Source organism: Paroedura picta, chromosome 1 (assembly GCF_049243985.1).
Source record: "Paroedura picta isolate Pp20150507F chromosome 1, Ppicta_v3.0, whole genome shotgun sequence".
NCBI classification, from domain to species: domain Eukaryota; kingdom Metazoa; phylum Chordata; class Lepidosauria; order Squamata; family Gekkonidae; genus Paroedura; species Paroedura picta.
Window position 1 is genome coordinate 119315414 of NC_135369.1, and position 16961 is coordinate 119332374.

The following is a 16961-nucleotide window of genomic DNA, read 5'->3' on the forward strand; positions in this document are numbered from 1 at the left end:
AATGTGGTATGTAAATTCTCTATTATTTCACTGAAATCTTGTCCTTTCTTCAAGGAGGACTTCCTGTTCACACACAGCATTTTTAATCACAATTCTGAAAGGACTCAATCTTAAAATATAGGTTATCTTTGGAAGAGTGCCCCAGTCCAAGGTCAGCGTTTCATGAGAGAAGAGAGATTTGAATCCAGGTGAAATCCAACAATATTATCCATATGACATAGGATAAAAGAACCACAGTACCATCTCTTGGTTAATGTAATAGCAGGACAAAAGGAAGGATCTGTTTTGAGTACCACTGAGACCTATTGAAAAATACAGTTCTTTCTTGGTCAATAAAACCCCCAATTCAGAAATCCTAGCAGGAGTAATCTCAGCAAGAAAAGACATCCTCCAAGAAGGAAACTTTAAATTCTGATGACTGGAAAGGCTCAAACAGCAGTTTGCTCAAGGTCTAAAACACTTCAGTAAGTTTCCCACAGGAAAACAATGCTTAATGGGAGGTGCCAACTTTAAGGTTCTTTTGAGGAAACCCTAATGTCCTTATCAGAAGAAAACATTGTGCAAACTTTTGCAATCCAGTTTAGTATCCAGTGCTGCAACTTGTCTTTTACTGTATCAGGTCTTAGAACATGATTCTAACTGAATGTGTAAAAAGTGATTGTGAGCTGCTGGGGAGCAAGCAGCAGGTGAGAGCTGTTATCTGCAGCTCCTACATATGGCTTTCCTCTTGCACAGGGGTGGCCAAACTGTGGCTCTCCAGGTGTCCGTGGACTACAGTTACTTTGAGCCACTGCCAACATGGCCATTGGCAGAGGCTCATGGTAATTGTAGTCCATGGACAGGTGAAGACCCATTGTTTGGCCACCCCTGCTGTAGCATCTGACTGGTCACTATTGAGAAGAGGATATTAGTTCAACTAGATGCCTGATCCATCATGGCTTCTCCTTGCCTATTAATACCCATAGATTTCTGAAGCCATTAGCACTCTTAAGTTGCTAATGCTGAGAATGGATTCTTTTTTTTTCTAAAGTAAACACATAATATTCCAGTGAGCAAACAGTACAGTATATAACAATTTCACACACACACACAAAGCAACAAAATAAGCTATGTACTAGTCCACCCCTACACTGATAGAGCAGATGTCATCCAAGAAATAAATTTGATAAAGCCCTGGCCTGTTTTGAGAGGCCTGGGAAAAAAACTGCTTTAAAAAAAATTGGCATATATTACATATAATTTGTTTTTTAATGTTTTTTAACCAAAGAATACAGAGATATTCCACAAGTTACATGAGTTTAGGGTCACAAATATACTTCAGCACTTTGCCAAGCATTTCCATAAGGATGTTTTCCAGAAAAAATGGGAGTCTCTGTCAGATGTATCTGAGTCAATATTCAGATTTGAGCCACACTAGTGCGGTACCCAGGAACTTGGACAGAGTGGTCAGGTCTCTGATCCTATGCCTTGAGAAACACTCTGCCCCATCTCCCCTACCACACATCCACAATTTCAGTCTAATGAAATTAGTCTGCAATTGCCAAGGAACAGGTTCTTTCCAGAATCAAACAAATGTGTTAGAAACCAAAATAAGACACTTTTTTTCTTGAAGCAAGGATATGGCCCTTATGTTGTGTGTAGGTGACATCAGTCCTCCTGAACCAAGGCCTTGATACTGCAACTTACCCAGAAACTGGTGTGCACTTTACATGGTTCAGTTTCTTCAAGAATACTCAAGAGACATTCAGACATTAATGCCAAAGTCAGTTTATTATTTATGACGAAAGCCATCAGAAGAGATGTCTCCTGACATTAAAATACTTGTCTTTTTCTTTAAGAAAAAGAAAGGAAACCAAAGCAGGCATGGGTATAGCCACAGATACTGTGGCTCTCCTGTCTCTCTCTCTCTCTCTCTCTCTCTCTGGACAAGTTGTTCACACCTGCTGATCAAAGATGATAGGAGGTTGGAGTTCATCTAGTCACTATCTAGATTCATGGGATTATAGTCAGGGTCATCCTCTTCATCTTCCAACTCTAAGTCATCCATTTCCTGGAATAACGATTCATCCACTTCTACACTGTTTCCAGCTGCAAGGAAAAAGACAAAATTATGTTGAAATTATACAAAATAAAGTTAATTACTTCTAATGACTACATTATTGGCAAGGTTCTGTATAGAAAGGTTAGTCCAATTCACTGTAATGAAGTTCACTGCAAATAAGCATAAATGTTAGTAAGTGTGACTCAGCCACAACATGCTAGCCTAAAATAAGCTAATGGGTCTGAACTGGACATGACTGAACATAAAAGAGACTTCTGGGTCACAGAATAACTTAAGTCAACTCAGAGGGTGATGGTATAAAAGGCAAAATTCCTTGTTAGGTAATTCATAACAAGATATCAATATCAGAATTGTGTGGTTGTATTGGGCATAAGGATACCATATTTATCTCACAAATATTTTAAAACTGGAAAAGGTGCAGAAAAGAATCAATGTGACAAGAATCAAACTGTTTCCCTATGAGGGGAGATGAAGCTGTCTTGTGCTCTAGGTTCATAAAACGTTGATGAAAAGGAAAACATAACAGGAATCTAAAATTATGCATGATGCACAAAAATTGTTGTACCTTTCCCACAGATAACCCACAAAACTCAGCTCCAGTAGATTAAACCTAGACACTTCTGTTAATTTATGGAATCATTGCCATAAAATATGGCATCTGCTAGCGTAAATGCCTTTAAAAGACTGAATACAGCCTATGTGAATTTATTAACAGCTATTACCCATGACTGGTAAATGGAACCCATACTGAAAGACAGTCTCTCACCCAATATCAGTTGCTGATTGGTGTGTGTGTGTGTGTGTGTCAAGGAACATCAGCATGTTCTATCCCTGTGACATCTGGTTGGCCAATCTGTTAGAAGAGGCCTACCTATCAGCTTTGGGCAGGGGGGGTTGGACTAGATGGCCTGTATGACCCCTTCCAACCCTATGATTCTATGATTCTATCTGTCTGATCTGAACAATGATCTCTAAACCCTAAGCAATTATACCCAGCTGAGATGCAGAGATAAACAAAGTGTGCCCTCTTTAATTATACCATCTTTGTACTACATTGAAAGCTAAATGGTACAAAGATGTGCTGGCATGAAGGCTGTCCTTCAACTTCAAAACTCTCCCTCTCTGAGGGATTTTCCAAATAGCCTATTATGCACGGCCGCTGAAACGGCGGCATGGAGAACGCGGAGGGGGAAGCGAAGCAAACTGCTTACGCATGGGACGGAATGCAACGGCGGCAAAACCCAGACTATCCAATTATGCACGTGGCTACTCCGGAGCCACTTCTGGTTGCGCCCTGGTCCCGGGAAGCTCCACTTTCTTCCGCATTTCGCTAACGTGGCTTTTTCGGCGGCATACGTTGACTCTGTGCCCGGTTGCCGCCTGCAGCATGCATAATTGGTGATTTTAGCCGCCGCCATTCCACCCCGAATGCGGACCTTCCACTCCGTGCAAAGACCAGATCTATTTGACTTAGCTTTGGATGCACAGGGCAGAGGAAAACACACAGGTGGCTTTAGTCAACATCATGAGCTATTAAATGCACTACTGCCCAATGACCTTGAGCACCAGGGATAAGGCAGGATACAACCTGAACTAACTAAGCCAGCCTTTCTCAACTTCTTTACCATTTAGAAACCCCTGAAACATGCTTCCGGCTTCGAGAAACCCCAGGAGTGGTGTCATTGTGCAGAATATGGTTGGGAAGCCTAGCTGTGTACATGCCCACCAGGGGCCCCTTCCCTTTCCACCCCCTCCAGGGCCACCATTGGTCATTTTGGGAGATGGGGGGGCAGGGCAACATGGCTATATATGGTCCTATAACCTGATAAATGTTTAACCATTTTAAAATATATATATTAAAAATTAACTCCCAGTCCCACTCATCCATGAAACTCTTCCCGGGCCATCAAGAAACCCCAGGGTTTCACAAAACCCTTACTGAGAAAGCCTGAACTAAGCAAACAAGTAATCATTTCTTTAGTGCCAGAGTTCCACTGATTTCAGTGGCAGTCAGTCCCATGCAACACAGGTAGGAATGCAGAGCTGCTTGGATAAACCTGGAGCAGCAACTTTCCTCCCCCCCCCATACTGCTGGTACAATGTAGCAATAGCGACACCTGCTGGCTAGTTATCCTGAACACTTTTATTTCATCCAGTGTTGATGTAAACAGAACAAACTTCAGTCAAGAGAAGCGGGAATACCTCAACACATACACACTCCAAATTAAACAGACTGATAGCAAGACAAATTTATTTTTACATGCTGCAGACAGAACAGGATCCGAAAAGCAAAAATAATTCTTCTACTTTAAAATTGCCCGTGGTAGCAGGATCCTTGTTTTTAAAAAGTTTGATCTACAAAATGTTTAAAAGCCTCAATTTAAGAGGTGGTACCAATTGATTGAGCAGCAGAACTTAAAAAAAATTATTAGGTACTTATGAAAATGATTAAAAAAGGGGAAAGGGTAGGTCACAATCGGAGTGCAGGACTGATATCTGTGCTGGGCCTGTGATTTTAAAATTGGGTCTGTTGCCAAATTCATCAATATAGTTGCATATTGCTCCAAGCATCTCAAAGGGGTGCATATAGTAGTCTGACAGTTTTCCAGGCCAGGGACTAGTTGAGTCTCAACTTATTTAATTGTAGCTTGTATATGTCAAACCACCTGTATGACTGAAGTGTTACTTGGCCAGTTTCTTGCTTCCATAAGAGAGGAGGCTTCCTTTATGTGATAAAGTCCTGACCTAGGATGAAAGAAACATCTCCCTTTCAAAAGCATCTCCATCTAGTCCAACAAGGAAGAGAGGCAACGTTCAATCTATTGTCTGGGGATTTACTTATGATACGTTTTATTGTATGTTTTTATGGGGGTTTTATATGTCTGTAACTGGCCTCGCGCCTCCGGGGAGAGGCGAGGAATAAATCTAGTAAGTAAGTGAGTAAGTGAGTAAGTCAGTCAGTCAGTCAGTCAGTCAGTCAGATCAGTTACTAGTGTATTGTAACTGTTCAAACCAAGATCACAACATATAAAATAGCTATAGTAATAACATTACCTTCTTCTAAGAATTGGATGTCTGACGTATCAAGATTGTGATCTCTTTCAAACAACTGCTTTCCTATAAGAAATGTTTTGAGATACAGTTGGATCAGGCAAGCACAACATTTTCAACTTTCCCAATCACAAAAACTGCATCTAAAAGTAAGCAATAGCAGACTTGAGCTTTTTTCCCCTTCCCTTAAAGGCAAGACAATGAGAATCTGTGCCTGCTGGGAATTAGCCACATTTCTGAACATCTCTGATGGGAACCTTTATTAAACTCTGATTACTGGAATTATCTTCTGTATGGGTTGGATCCAAACTATGCCTTTTAATATTTCACAGATAGATGCTTCAAATAGGAAAACAAACATGAGAAAAATAGCTTACCAGTTAATTTGGTTTTGCCTGACTGTTCTTCCTCTTTCATCTTTTTTCTTTTATTTTCTAATATCTCTGCATCAAATGTTGCTTTCCAGCTTAGAAAATTCTCAATGGTGACAGGGGTGCCATGGAAGCATTGCTGAACAAAAGGGGAAATGGTAAGATATAATTCAAAAAGAAAACCTTAGGAAGAAATAGGCAACTCTTTTAACTATTTCAGTATCATATTTATCCCCAAAGTTAAAGTGCATGTATTTCGAAGCATTCAAATCGTCACAAACCACTATCCCTAAGCACAGTCATGACAGGCAGATTCTACTTCATCAAGTAATACATAAGTCAAACCCACACCATTAACTCCATTTAGAAATGCAGGGCTAGAGCTATAAAATTTCTGGAAATTTTGTAGCCATGAGGGGAAAATATGTTTTTACTATTTAACAACATAAAATGTAGCCTTCACTTAGCATGTACAAAGGCTATATTTGATGTATTTATGGAAATTAAAAGTAAAAAATGCCTTCATTTGCTACAAGTAAAATTTCAAATGTACCCAATACTTGAGAAAAAAGCTGATGCATCCCATGCTACTTCAGGGCTATAGGCTACCTGCTACCCAGTATATGTGTCCCAGTGGTTTGGGGGAATACTGAAAAGGTCAACCAAAAGAGAAGAATCAGGTTGAAAGAACAACAGAACACTATGGAAGCCTTGCATTCTTCCTTGATGGAGATCAGATATCCTTTTAGGTGCAGAAATGCATCAGAGTTAAGAGCATGCCCACACTGTCTAAAACCATTGCTCTCCCAAATTCTGCTGGGGGGAAAAAGAGGGGGGGGGAGTGACTGTAACAGGACTGGCACTGTAAGACCTTCAAGTGAGGGCACAAGATTCCCTTCCCACTCAGCTGTATTCAGAAATGGCAGCTGGTAGTTCTCCAACATAGTGGTGGGTTCTCCGTCTCTGGAGATTTTTAAACAGAGACTGGGTAGCCATCTGGCTGATTCTGTGAAGGCTCAAGGGGGTGGCAGGTTACAGTGGATGAGCGATAGGGTTGTGAGTGTCCTGCATAGTGGACTAGATGACCCAGGAGGTCATCCAACTCTATTATTCTATGATTCTATGAACAGAAAGTCTAAGACCATAAAACACATTTCCTCCCAAATCTGGCCTTCTCTGTTTCAAAGACAGTATTTTTGTTCGCAGACAGCCTTACTAGCTTCACTACAAGAGAGAGATCTTAGCTGAAACAAATAGGTAAACTACTGAAGAAGGAGCAATGTTCCTTATGGAGCAATTCTAAACAAGTCTACTAAAAATGGAGCAATTCTAAACAAGTCTACTAAAAATGCCCACAGGACTGCAGCCTTAGCTCCCAAAAAGACTCCCAAGAGGACCCACATCCAGCTTGTGCTGAGGCAGCTGCATTGGCTACCGATCGCTAGCCAGATCAGATTCAAGGTTTTGGTTTTAACCTTTAAGGCCCTCCGCAGTCTGGGACCCACATACTTGAGGGACCACCTGGCGCCCTATGCTCCCTCCCCCCCACAGGGCCTTACACTCTGCAGGGACAAATTTGTAGGTGATTCCCGGCCCCCGGGAGGCATGCCTGCCATTGACCAGGGTCAGGGCCTTTTTTGTCCTGGCCCCAACTGGGTGGAATGAGCTCCCGGAAGAGCTGCGGGCCCTGTCAGAGCTCTCTGAGTTTCGCAGGGCCTGCAAAACAGAGCTCTCCCACCAGGCCTATGGTTGAGGCCGGCGCCTCCTTGTAAGATCGGCCCCCCCTTCTCGCCTTCCCCTCTCAGGGCTATATATGCAGTGCTCCCTGGTCTCCTCCCTGAGAATGCCGCCGCTGTCGGGTTGGTTGGGTTGGACAGTGTATTTGTTTTTGTAGGATGTTTTTATGTATTAGGGGCTTTATGGGTTTTATATGTTGTTACCCGCCATGAGCCTTAGGGGAGTGGCGGGCTATAAATCGTATTATTATTATTATTATTATTATTATTATTATTATTATTATTATTATTATTATTATTATTATTATTATTATTATTATTGAAGGGATGTTACACAGAGCCAAGCCAAGTTTACATTGAAAACAATTCAGAGAACTTTCTCACACCTTTTCTTCCTCCTCTGCTTCTTTTTCCTTCTGTCTCTTTTCTTCTTCTCTTCTTGTTTTTATCTGATCTACCATTTCATTTAATTTCTCTTGTACCGCTGACACTAGTGTGAAAATCATTACCATGCCAAGATTCTCTTCTGCCTGAAATACAAAAAGACAATATCCCCAAATGAAAAGTGTAATTGTGAATTGACATATTAAAATTGCAATGGAATACTGCACATAAAAACTTAAAGAAGGGAATGCATGGGCTTGCCAACAGTGTTTGAGAGCAGTTATAAAGCAGGTGGGTGGGATGGAAGACTCCATACCCTGTCAATGCACTAGTTTATTCCACTCAGGACCCCACAATGACAAAAACAATAACAACCACATACAAACCCAGATATGTTTATTCCACAAGTTTCCCTGGGGCCAGTTTTCAACTATGACAAAAACTCAGGGCAAGAGATCAACAAACAGACAGAGCTGCTTAACTGAATCTGCACAACTTAATCTTACTGAGAATAGAACTGACCCACTGATTAACAATCCATAAAGTTTCAAGCAGCCCAAACTGGTTGTTGCCAGGCCTTTATTAAGAAGCAGCACACACATGATCTCAAAATAAGTAATAAATGCACGCAGGAACACAGATTGTTTTAGTATAATTCTGGGCAGGGCTCACACTTGGATTACTGGCAACTGTTCACCCCTACCATTTCTCTTCCTGTGAAGCATCTCTAAGAAACCCTTTAGTCCCATAAAAATCTTTGCCTGCCATTCCCTTCAGACGCTGGTTATTCTAGCATCCAATCTAGCCCTCTACCTCATTTTCCTTTTTAAGGACTCCTATTTGATTTTGTACCAAACTGCATTTGTAGTCCTAGGTTAGATCAGAAAACACCAAGCGATGATACAAACAACGTGCTTCCACAGATACTGAAGATTCTGGAATGCATATGGGCATACTCAAGATCACTTAGTGCACACTCTTCATCCATTTACATTTACTGTAGGTTTGTAGGTATTACCACCCAGTCATACCGACAATCTGAGGGTATCAAGGTTTGCAAGAAGGCATATCGTCTACCTCTTCAGAACATATTTATCTGTTTTAGCAGTTGTGAAGTCAAGAGAATCTAGCTATTCTGGCTTAACAAACACGGAGCACAACAGCAGGATCACACATATTCTGCACAAGAGATAGTACAGATAAATTCTCACCTCCAGCAGTTATACAAAAGGGGCCAATATTACATTAAAGGTAAAGGTATCCCCTGTACAAGCACCGGGTCATGTCTGGCCATTGGGGTGACGCCCTCTAGCGTTTTCATGGCAGACTCAATACGGGGTGGTTTGCCAGTGCCTTCCCCAGTCATTACCGTTTACCCCCCAGCAAGCTGGGTACTCATTTTACCGACCTCGGAAGGATGGAAGGCTGAGTCAACCTTGAGCCGGCTGCTGGGATTGAACTCCCAGCCTCATGGGCAGAGCTTTCAGACTGCTGCCTTACCACTCTGCGTCACAAGAGGCTCTCTAATATTACATTAATTGCAGTTTTCTGAAAGTACTGGACTAGTCACAGATTCTTATATTCTTCTGTGTGATTGTGCATGTGGAAATAACAAAAACATGATTCGCAGTCTTTAACCCTTTGCTTGTGAAGTTTTAGACATTAAGGAATAGTCCTTGATGTTTGACCACTGTATCATGACATCAAGATTACTTTCCCTGTTCTGGATAGTTCTTACCTGTTCCTGAAGTAATTTCAGGATGTCTGTGATGTCATTATCTTCAAGATTCTCTTGAGAAAGCAGTTCACAGAGGGGGATTTCATCTGGATAGTTCTCTGCATATGTGAATTTGAGAGTTGCCTGAACAGCTGTGGAACAAGAGACAACCTCAGAGATAACTGCTTCAGATTTTAGCCATTAAATTTATATACAGTCCTTCGCTGTGATGTCTGACCTAAATGCATTTTATTAAAAACTATTTAATCTGAACTAGGTTTAAGAGAAAAACTTGGCTCACACAAACAAGGAGGCAATTTAATAGCAGCATTAAATTGGCCTCCTATGCCTTTTGCCTGAGGAATGGATACAGAAGTTTTTGCCAGACCTTTCCTTACTTTGGCTATTTCTATACCCCATCTTTTCCCAATGCAATCAGAACTTTTGTCACCTTTTCACTTGTTCTTTGCAACTGAGTAGTGAAAACTGTGGCAAACTATTGTGCTCTAAGGCTGAACCAATTCCAACTCCTGACACTAAAGGATACTTGTTAGGCACTGGACCTAAAAACCCACATTCTGGAAGGTTATATTCAGGTAGCATCCTTGTATTTGTTAGCTCTTCCCAGCACAGTTTGTGGGGAAGGGGGAGAGAACGACTGCTATCCTATGCTTGTCATCCTATCCTATGGAACATTCCAGCCACACAGGACCAAATCAGTTCAGATGCTTTGCCTTTCATATTTTGTCACATCAAACAAGGTTTATGGGTTTTCAGCCATATATGTACATATGGTTGAAATTAAGCACTATGATAGGAGGCTCCAATAGGTTCAGGGCTTTGATTTGAATCTGAAAAGTCAAATAACATCTTATCTTGATAGCCTGGCACAGAACTAACCACTGTGTGGGTCCAGAAAATGAAAGGAAATAAGCATATAATTTTGTTCTGTGAAGTCACCATAATGAACTGGCCTTGGAAATCCTCTGAATTAGTGGTCCCCAACCTTTCTCAGGTCAGGGACCGCCTCTGGAGTGAGGGAAGAGCCGACGGCCCGGGTGCTGCGAAAACGCAACCCCAATTGCCACGCATGCGTGTTTTTGCCACCAGGTGGCGCTAACGTGCATGTGCGGCAACAGCGCGCATGCGCGTTTGCGTCACTGCCATGCCTGGTGGCTGCGCCTGCCTCTTCCCTTCCTTCTTGCTGCCGGCGGGGGAAGGCGTGGCTGGCGGCGGCCCGGTACCGTGGCCTTTGTGGCCCGCCCCCAGGCTGCGGACCGGGGGTTGATGACCCCTGCTCTGAATGATATTCCATGAGGGAGGGAGTCACATCTGGTGCAATTTACTTTTGGAGGATACTACAGAGGCATGCACAATTCAGCTTTTAAGTGCAGTGTTTCTTTCCAATAAAAGTATACATTGTATTTGCATCTTGCCTTAATTCTCAAAAACTTGTTGTGGAAATGTAACTTCACAACAACCCTCCAAAGTAGGTTAGCTTAATTCCAGACAATGCTTTGACTGTACAGAGTCTATTTGCAGTGAGAAATTACCATCCCACTCACCCAGTATACTCTGTAACCTGGACAAAATATCTGCATATGTCCTACATATCTTAGGCTGCAACTATATGCATGTGTCATCTCAGAGTAAATTCTACTGAATAAAATAGGACTTGATCCTGAGAAACTATGTATGGGATGATGATTATTCATTCAGTCGTGTCCGACCCTCGGCGATTCTACAGGAAAGTTTTAGCCATACGTCCTTAAAGTCCTACTGTACTCCTCAACATGGTGAGGGGGTGAACTGCGGAGGTCACAGTCCACAGGCCAATTACAGAGACATGGGGAAGACCTGGCAACACACCCCATCTTACTTGCCAAGAAATTTCTATGTATGGGATAGCACCAATAAAGTCCTCAGAGTTGAACTGTGCGATCATTAACCCACAAAGTGAACCTTGACAAAGGACAGATAGACACACACTGGGGGGGGGGGGGTAGTATACCACTTTCCTCTGCACATATGGTCTACATCAGCCTTTCTCAACTCTTTTATCATTGAGAAATCTTTGAAGCATTCTTCAGGCTTTGTGTAAATATTTCAGTGCAATGTCACTTACTTTCATCGTTTTCTCCTGCTTCAGATGTCACAGTGATAGTGAAACTTGTAGGATTTTCTGAGAGCACTGTTGAAGGAAGCAGTATCAAACTGAGTCAAGGAAGTTCTTTGGCATAGATCACTGGTTTCCAAGCTTTTTAGGGCTGTTACCCTCTTGGCTCCCAGGCCACATCCTTAGTGCATCCCACACACACAAATTCAAAACACACTATGTTGCCTACACTTCTTTTTGGGTTGTTGTGGCCAAAATATATACATTCTTTGTAAAAAGCCATTTTAAAGGTCACTTGGGATTCTCATTGAGAAAAAGACAGATGGGGGGGAGAGAAGAAGAGTTGGTTCTTATATGCCACTTTTCTCTACCCAAAGGAGTCTCAAAGCAGCTTACAGTCGCCTTCCCATTCCTCTCCCCACAACAGACACCCTGTGAGGTAGGAGAGGCTGAGAGAGTCCTGATATTACTGCTTGGTCAGAACAGCTTTATCAGTGCCGTGGCAAGCCCAAGGTCACCCAGCTGGCTGCATGTGAGAGAGTGCAGAATCGAACCCAGCTCATCAGATTAGAAGTCCGCACTCCTAACCACTACACCAAACTGGCTTTCAGAGATAAGTAAGCAATGGAAAAACCCATGGCCAGGAGCAAGCAGGTGAAGGCTTTTCCAGCCTCCCAAAGATGGAGACTATTAGGGAAGAGTTGCCAACCATGGTTTAAGAAATTCTTGAAGATCTTGGGTGGAGCCTGGGAAGGGCAGAGTCTGAGGAGGGGAAAGAACTCGGCAGGAATATGATCCTGTCCAACCCACCTTCTGAAGTTATTTCCTTCAGGAAGTTAAGCATGGTTGGTCCTGATCAGCACTGGGATGGCAGACCACCAAGGAAGTCCAGGCTGGCTACTACCCAGGGGCAAGCAAAGGCAAGCTACCCTGGAACATCTCTCATCATGAAAATGCAGTCAGATTGCTGCCCCACTACTGCCCCAGAATTCCTTACTGCCCCCCTGGATCCTTCCACTGCCCCCTGTGGGGGGTATACCACCCACTTTGGGAGAAAGTTTCTGAGCAAGAGATAGCAGAGCTCAAGCCTGGATAAAACACATTCATTGAAGCCTTGTTCTCAATCCCAATGAGCAATGGCAGCTATCGTTACATAGTGGCAAAGGAAATGCATGCTGCATAAGATCAGAGGGACTCTTCCATCTGCTACTACATATATTCTTTACATTGAAAACATTCCTTGGCTAAGCCCTGGCTAATGTGAAGGTGCAATATGAATTCTGAATATTTTAGACAATAATTGCAGGCAAATAACATCCAGTTACATAAAGGATTGTTTATTTTTTAATTTATAATTTGTTTTCCACTCTATCTCTGTGGACTTAAGGGAGATAACATCATAATTAAAATATGTTGCATAAAAAACAAGATTAAATTTAATTATAATTACATACTTATTAAAATAAAGCAAGGCAAAGCAAGCACCTTCTAACTACCTGCCCAATTCCTGTTATTTGTTCTTAAGTGCACTACCAAAAGCATATGAAGCATTTCTGGCAAAGGAAAACAATCCCCTGTGCTCAAAGCTCCAAATCAGAAGGGGACTGCAGAGGGGAGGGAAAGAGGAGATATGGGGCGATATAGGTGAAAGCTAGGTATCACCCCACAAGTCTTTGAGGCTTTCCTATCATGCAGGTGGGCCTGGCCTACGGTGAGCATCATATGACACATTTTCCTAGCCTGAGGTTGCTTGGGGGGGGGGGGGGAGAGACAACACAGAGACAGGTTAGGTTAGCTATTGAGTGGGAAGGAGGTAAGAGACTCCAGCTCCAGGTTAGGCTATTCCAATTGATTTGGGAAGTGGACCCTAGGGAGGGTGCTGTTTGAGAAGGGAAGGGAACCCAAAGGGGTATAACGTCATAGACTCCACTCTCCAAAGCAGCAATTTCCCCATGGGAACTACAGTTGCCAACCTCCAGGTGGGGGCTGGATATCACCCAGAATTATACTACTCTCCAGTTCCCCTGGAGAAAACTGTTGCTTCGGAGTGTGGACTCTGGCATTATGGCTGGATAAGCAAATGGGCAGCTGAGGTTGCATCCCTCTCCAAACCACGCCCTTCCAGGGCTCCAGTCCCAGGGATTTCTCATCTTAGAGCTGGCAACCCTAAGGGGGAACTGGTCTCCAGGCCCCAGGCAGGAGGTCACCTAGAAGGAGAGAAGGAAGGGATGAAAAGGGGAGAAGTTATGGGAGCCTTCTGTAATGGGAAAGAGGAAATACTGGGGGAAGCAGAAATGAGATGTCTCCCCCAAGTCCTTCCTTGTAGGTTCCTGCTTGTGAGAACATGAAAGCAGCAATTAACAATTGTAACCGGCCACGGGAGTGGAGGAAAATATAAATTTAATAATAATAATAAACAGGAAGGAGGGATGAAAAAATAACAATTCTTACCAGCTAGTAAAAGACAGCAGCAGAAGAGAACATAGAAATCTCTCCAGAGAGAGTTCCAGAGTTCGGGTACCATGACTATATAGGCCCTTTCTCAAGGTGCCCCCCCCCACCTCAGAATATGAGGGCACCCAACAAGGCCTTGGAAGATCTGTAGTGGTCAAGTAGGTTCATAAGGGAACAGGTGATCCTTCAGGTATGCTGGTCTCAAATCATATATGGCTTTAACACTTGCACCTTGAATTGTGCCCAGAAACAGATTTTATCAGGCCATGTGCTACAGTAGTGAAATCTTTTCTGCCTAGGAAAGGAAACTGTGGCCTACCAATCAACGCTGGTAGAAATTACTCCTGGCCACAGCTGCCCATTTGCTTATCCAGCAACAGGTCAAACTACAGGCCAGTTCCTTCAATGATCTTATGTGCTGGCTGAAAAGGTTCATGGGAAAGTCAATTTGAGATGCCTCTGAATAAGACAGATTCAAGTGGGGATCCACTTGTGCAATGCCACCAAAGGCAGGGGAATGGGAGGGCGGAATTAACCCCCCAACGCATTTTTTTAAACATGTTCTATTTTTTGCCAACCCAGGGGATTCCCCAAGTGTGCAGAAACTTGGTGCAGTCCCCATCCATGAATTCAGATATCCACAGATGGGGGCCCTACTTGAGGAGATATACAGATTCCATAACCCTCATGGGTGACGAGTTTGTCATCACTACAACTCTTGCCACTTACAAAAATCAACCGACAAGGATTTTCACCCCTTATGTGGAACATACACATAAGGGCAAGAATCCTTGCTCCCTGCCTCCTCCCTTCTTACCTGCTGGCATGTCTGCTGGCAAGGGCGGGGCCAGCCCAGTGTGACACAGCGCTGTGTATTGCTGTACTGGCCCCACCCCCGCCAGTCTCCCAAGGCTGCCCCCACTCTCCAGAGGGCGGGAGTGGCGTTGGAAAACTGGCAGCAGCAACGACAATGCCAGAATACTGAGCTCGCCTCAGTAATCTGGTGCCGCTGCCGTGGTCCATCTACTGGTGTGGGCCCTGGGGGAGGGACTATGGACATCATGTCCGTAGACTTCTATTAGAGGGAGTGTGCCAGTAGACGTTCCACATCAACAAAGATGCTGCACTGGCTACTAATGACTGCACTGGCTACTAATATGTGATCATATCTCAAGACATACCCAATATGTTTGGCATCAGAGACTGAAAACAAGTGTGTGACCAAGGCCTGGGGTGACCCTATCCAAGAATCATTTGAATTGAGTTTAGAAAATAACTTTGGAACTCTGTTTTTAACTGAAGCAACCTTGGGCCAGCCAACACCTTCCGCCTAACTCACCTCATAGGGTTGTTGTGAAGATAAAATGGGAGGAGCTGTCGGAACTACCATCTTTCCGCAGGGCCTGTAAGACGGAGCTCTTCTGCCAGGCCTTTGGTTGAGGCCAGGACAGAGCCTGGCCTCAAGATCCCTAATCCAAGATCTCTAATCCATCAACCAGTTTTTCTCTCCTCTCTCTCTTACAGATTTAACGTCCAACCTCTCTCTGAACAAGCGGGGAAAGTGGGGAGAGTTATAGAATAGAATGCTATCTTTTTATTGCAATAATGCGGTATTTATGGGGTTTTATGTGATTTTACTTTGATATTCTATTCTATTGTGAACCACCGTGAGACCTTTTGGTGAACGGCAGTATATAAATCCAACTATAAATAAAATAAATAAATAAATATAACAAGCCAGTTTTAGTCTCCACTGGGGAGAAATCAGTGGTGGCCAAACTGTGGCTCTCCAGACGTCCATGGCCTATGCTGGCAGGGGCTCATAGTAACTGTAGTCGCTGGACATCAGAAGAGTCACAGTATGGCCACCTCTGGTATAAGTGAATAAATCATACCGTCTGCTGCTGTCCTATTCCACTGTAGCAATACCCTGATCCTAACCACATTCCACGAAACTACTCTCAGTGGAGATTTGCTTCCATATCGTGGCTCTTAAGATCGAGGCTTGAGGGAGTTTTCTATCGTCCCATCCCTGTGGGGCAGCGAATGCGATCTCGCGGGCACTTTTAATTCGGGACTCCTCACGGAGCCGCCTCGTAGAGCAATCGAATTCTGCACATTAACGGGCACGCCCACTTCCCGGAAGCCCCAAATGTTAGGTCAGCCTTTTCTTTGCATACTCAACACCCCAAAGTACAGGTCAGGGGGGAAAGGTGCGAATGGGAATAATACGGGGAGTCCTCGCGGAACTTTCAATACACGCACGCGATCCCCCTGCTAGGGCCCGCTTCTCTCGGAAAGCCGGCTAGAGGACGAGTTCAAAACCCTCGAGGTGTGCGCTGGGGAGGATTTTTCCCTTACACAACGCCAACCACCACCACCACCAAGCCGTGCCACCTGGGGCAAAAGCCAAGCGGTCGCCCCCGCCCTGCAAGGCCAGCTCAGTCCCACGCGCCAGCCAGCCCGCCCGCCCGCCCAGTCCCACCTGTGAAAGAGTCCGGGTAAATGGACTCCAGGGCCTCCAGCTCGTTGCGCTGTTCCTCGCCGTAGTCCGTCATGGTCCCCCGCGGCCGGCCATGGAACGCTCCGGCTTCCACGCGCCCCCGCCAGCAGAGGGACCCCGAGGGAGAGGCAAGGAGGTGGACAGCCCGGGCCACGGCCCGCGTGCGCAGTGCGATTCTCTGGCGCCTGCCAGGGCCGGTGGTGTTCGCGCGGCTGCAACTCGCTAGCCTGGAAAGGATCTGTTGTTCGTGGATTGACTGATTGTGCCTGCCGCTTCCTGCCGCAGCCCGCGGGCGCCTTGGGTTGATTCATGCATTCATTCATTCATTCGGCTGTCGAGGCCGCCCTTGCAATCTCGCCTCGGCGCGCGGCTTCTGGAAGCGGTCTTAGTTCCGGCCCAGCCAAAAAGAAATGGCAGGGAATGGCTGCTGAAATCCCTTGCCTTCTTCCCAGCGCATTTCAGCAGTCGTGGTTGGTGGGTCGGCTCCTTGCTCTTGCGAAGGGTGGGGCTCGTAATCTAAAACAGCGAACGGAATACAAACAAAAACCCACAGGCTAAAATTCCATT

The 16961-nt window shown here is 44.4% G+C and overlaps 1 protein-coding gene across 1 annotated transcript; it reads right to left on the reverse strand.

Moving 5' to 3' along the window:
* Positions 1–1751: 1751 nt before the first annotated feature.
* RWDD1 (RWD domain containing 1) lies at positions 1752–16748 on the reverse strand. The gene is made up of 7 exons (XM_077301457.1): positions 16377–16748; positions 11447–11512; positions 9343–9473; positions 7607–7750; positions 5491–5623; positions 5117–5179; positions 1752–2088 (listed from the first exon to the last, which is right to left on the reverse strand). The coding sequence occupies exons 1-7, from the start codon at positions 16447–16449 to the stop codon at positions 1976–1978; spliced, it is 723 nt and encodes a 240-aa protein (XP_077157572.1). The 5' UTR covers positions 16450–16748; the 3' UTR covers positions 1752–1975.
* Between the last annotated feature and the right edge of the window lie 213 nt (positions 16749–16961).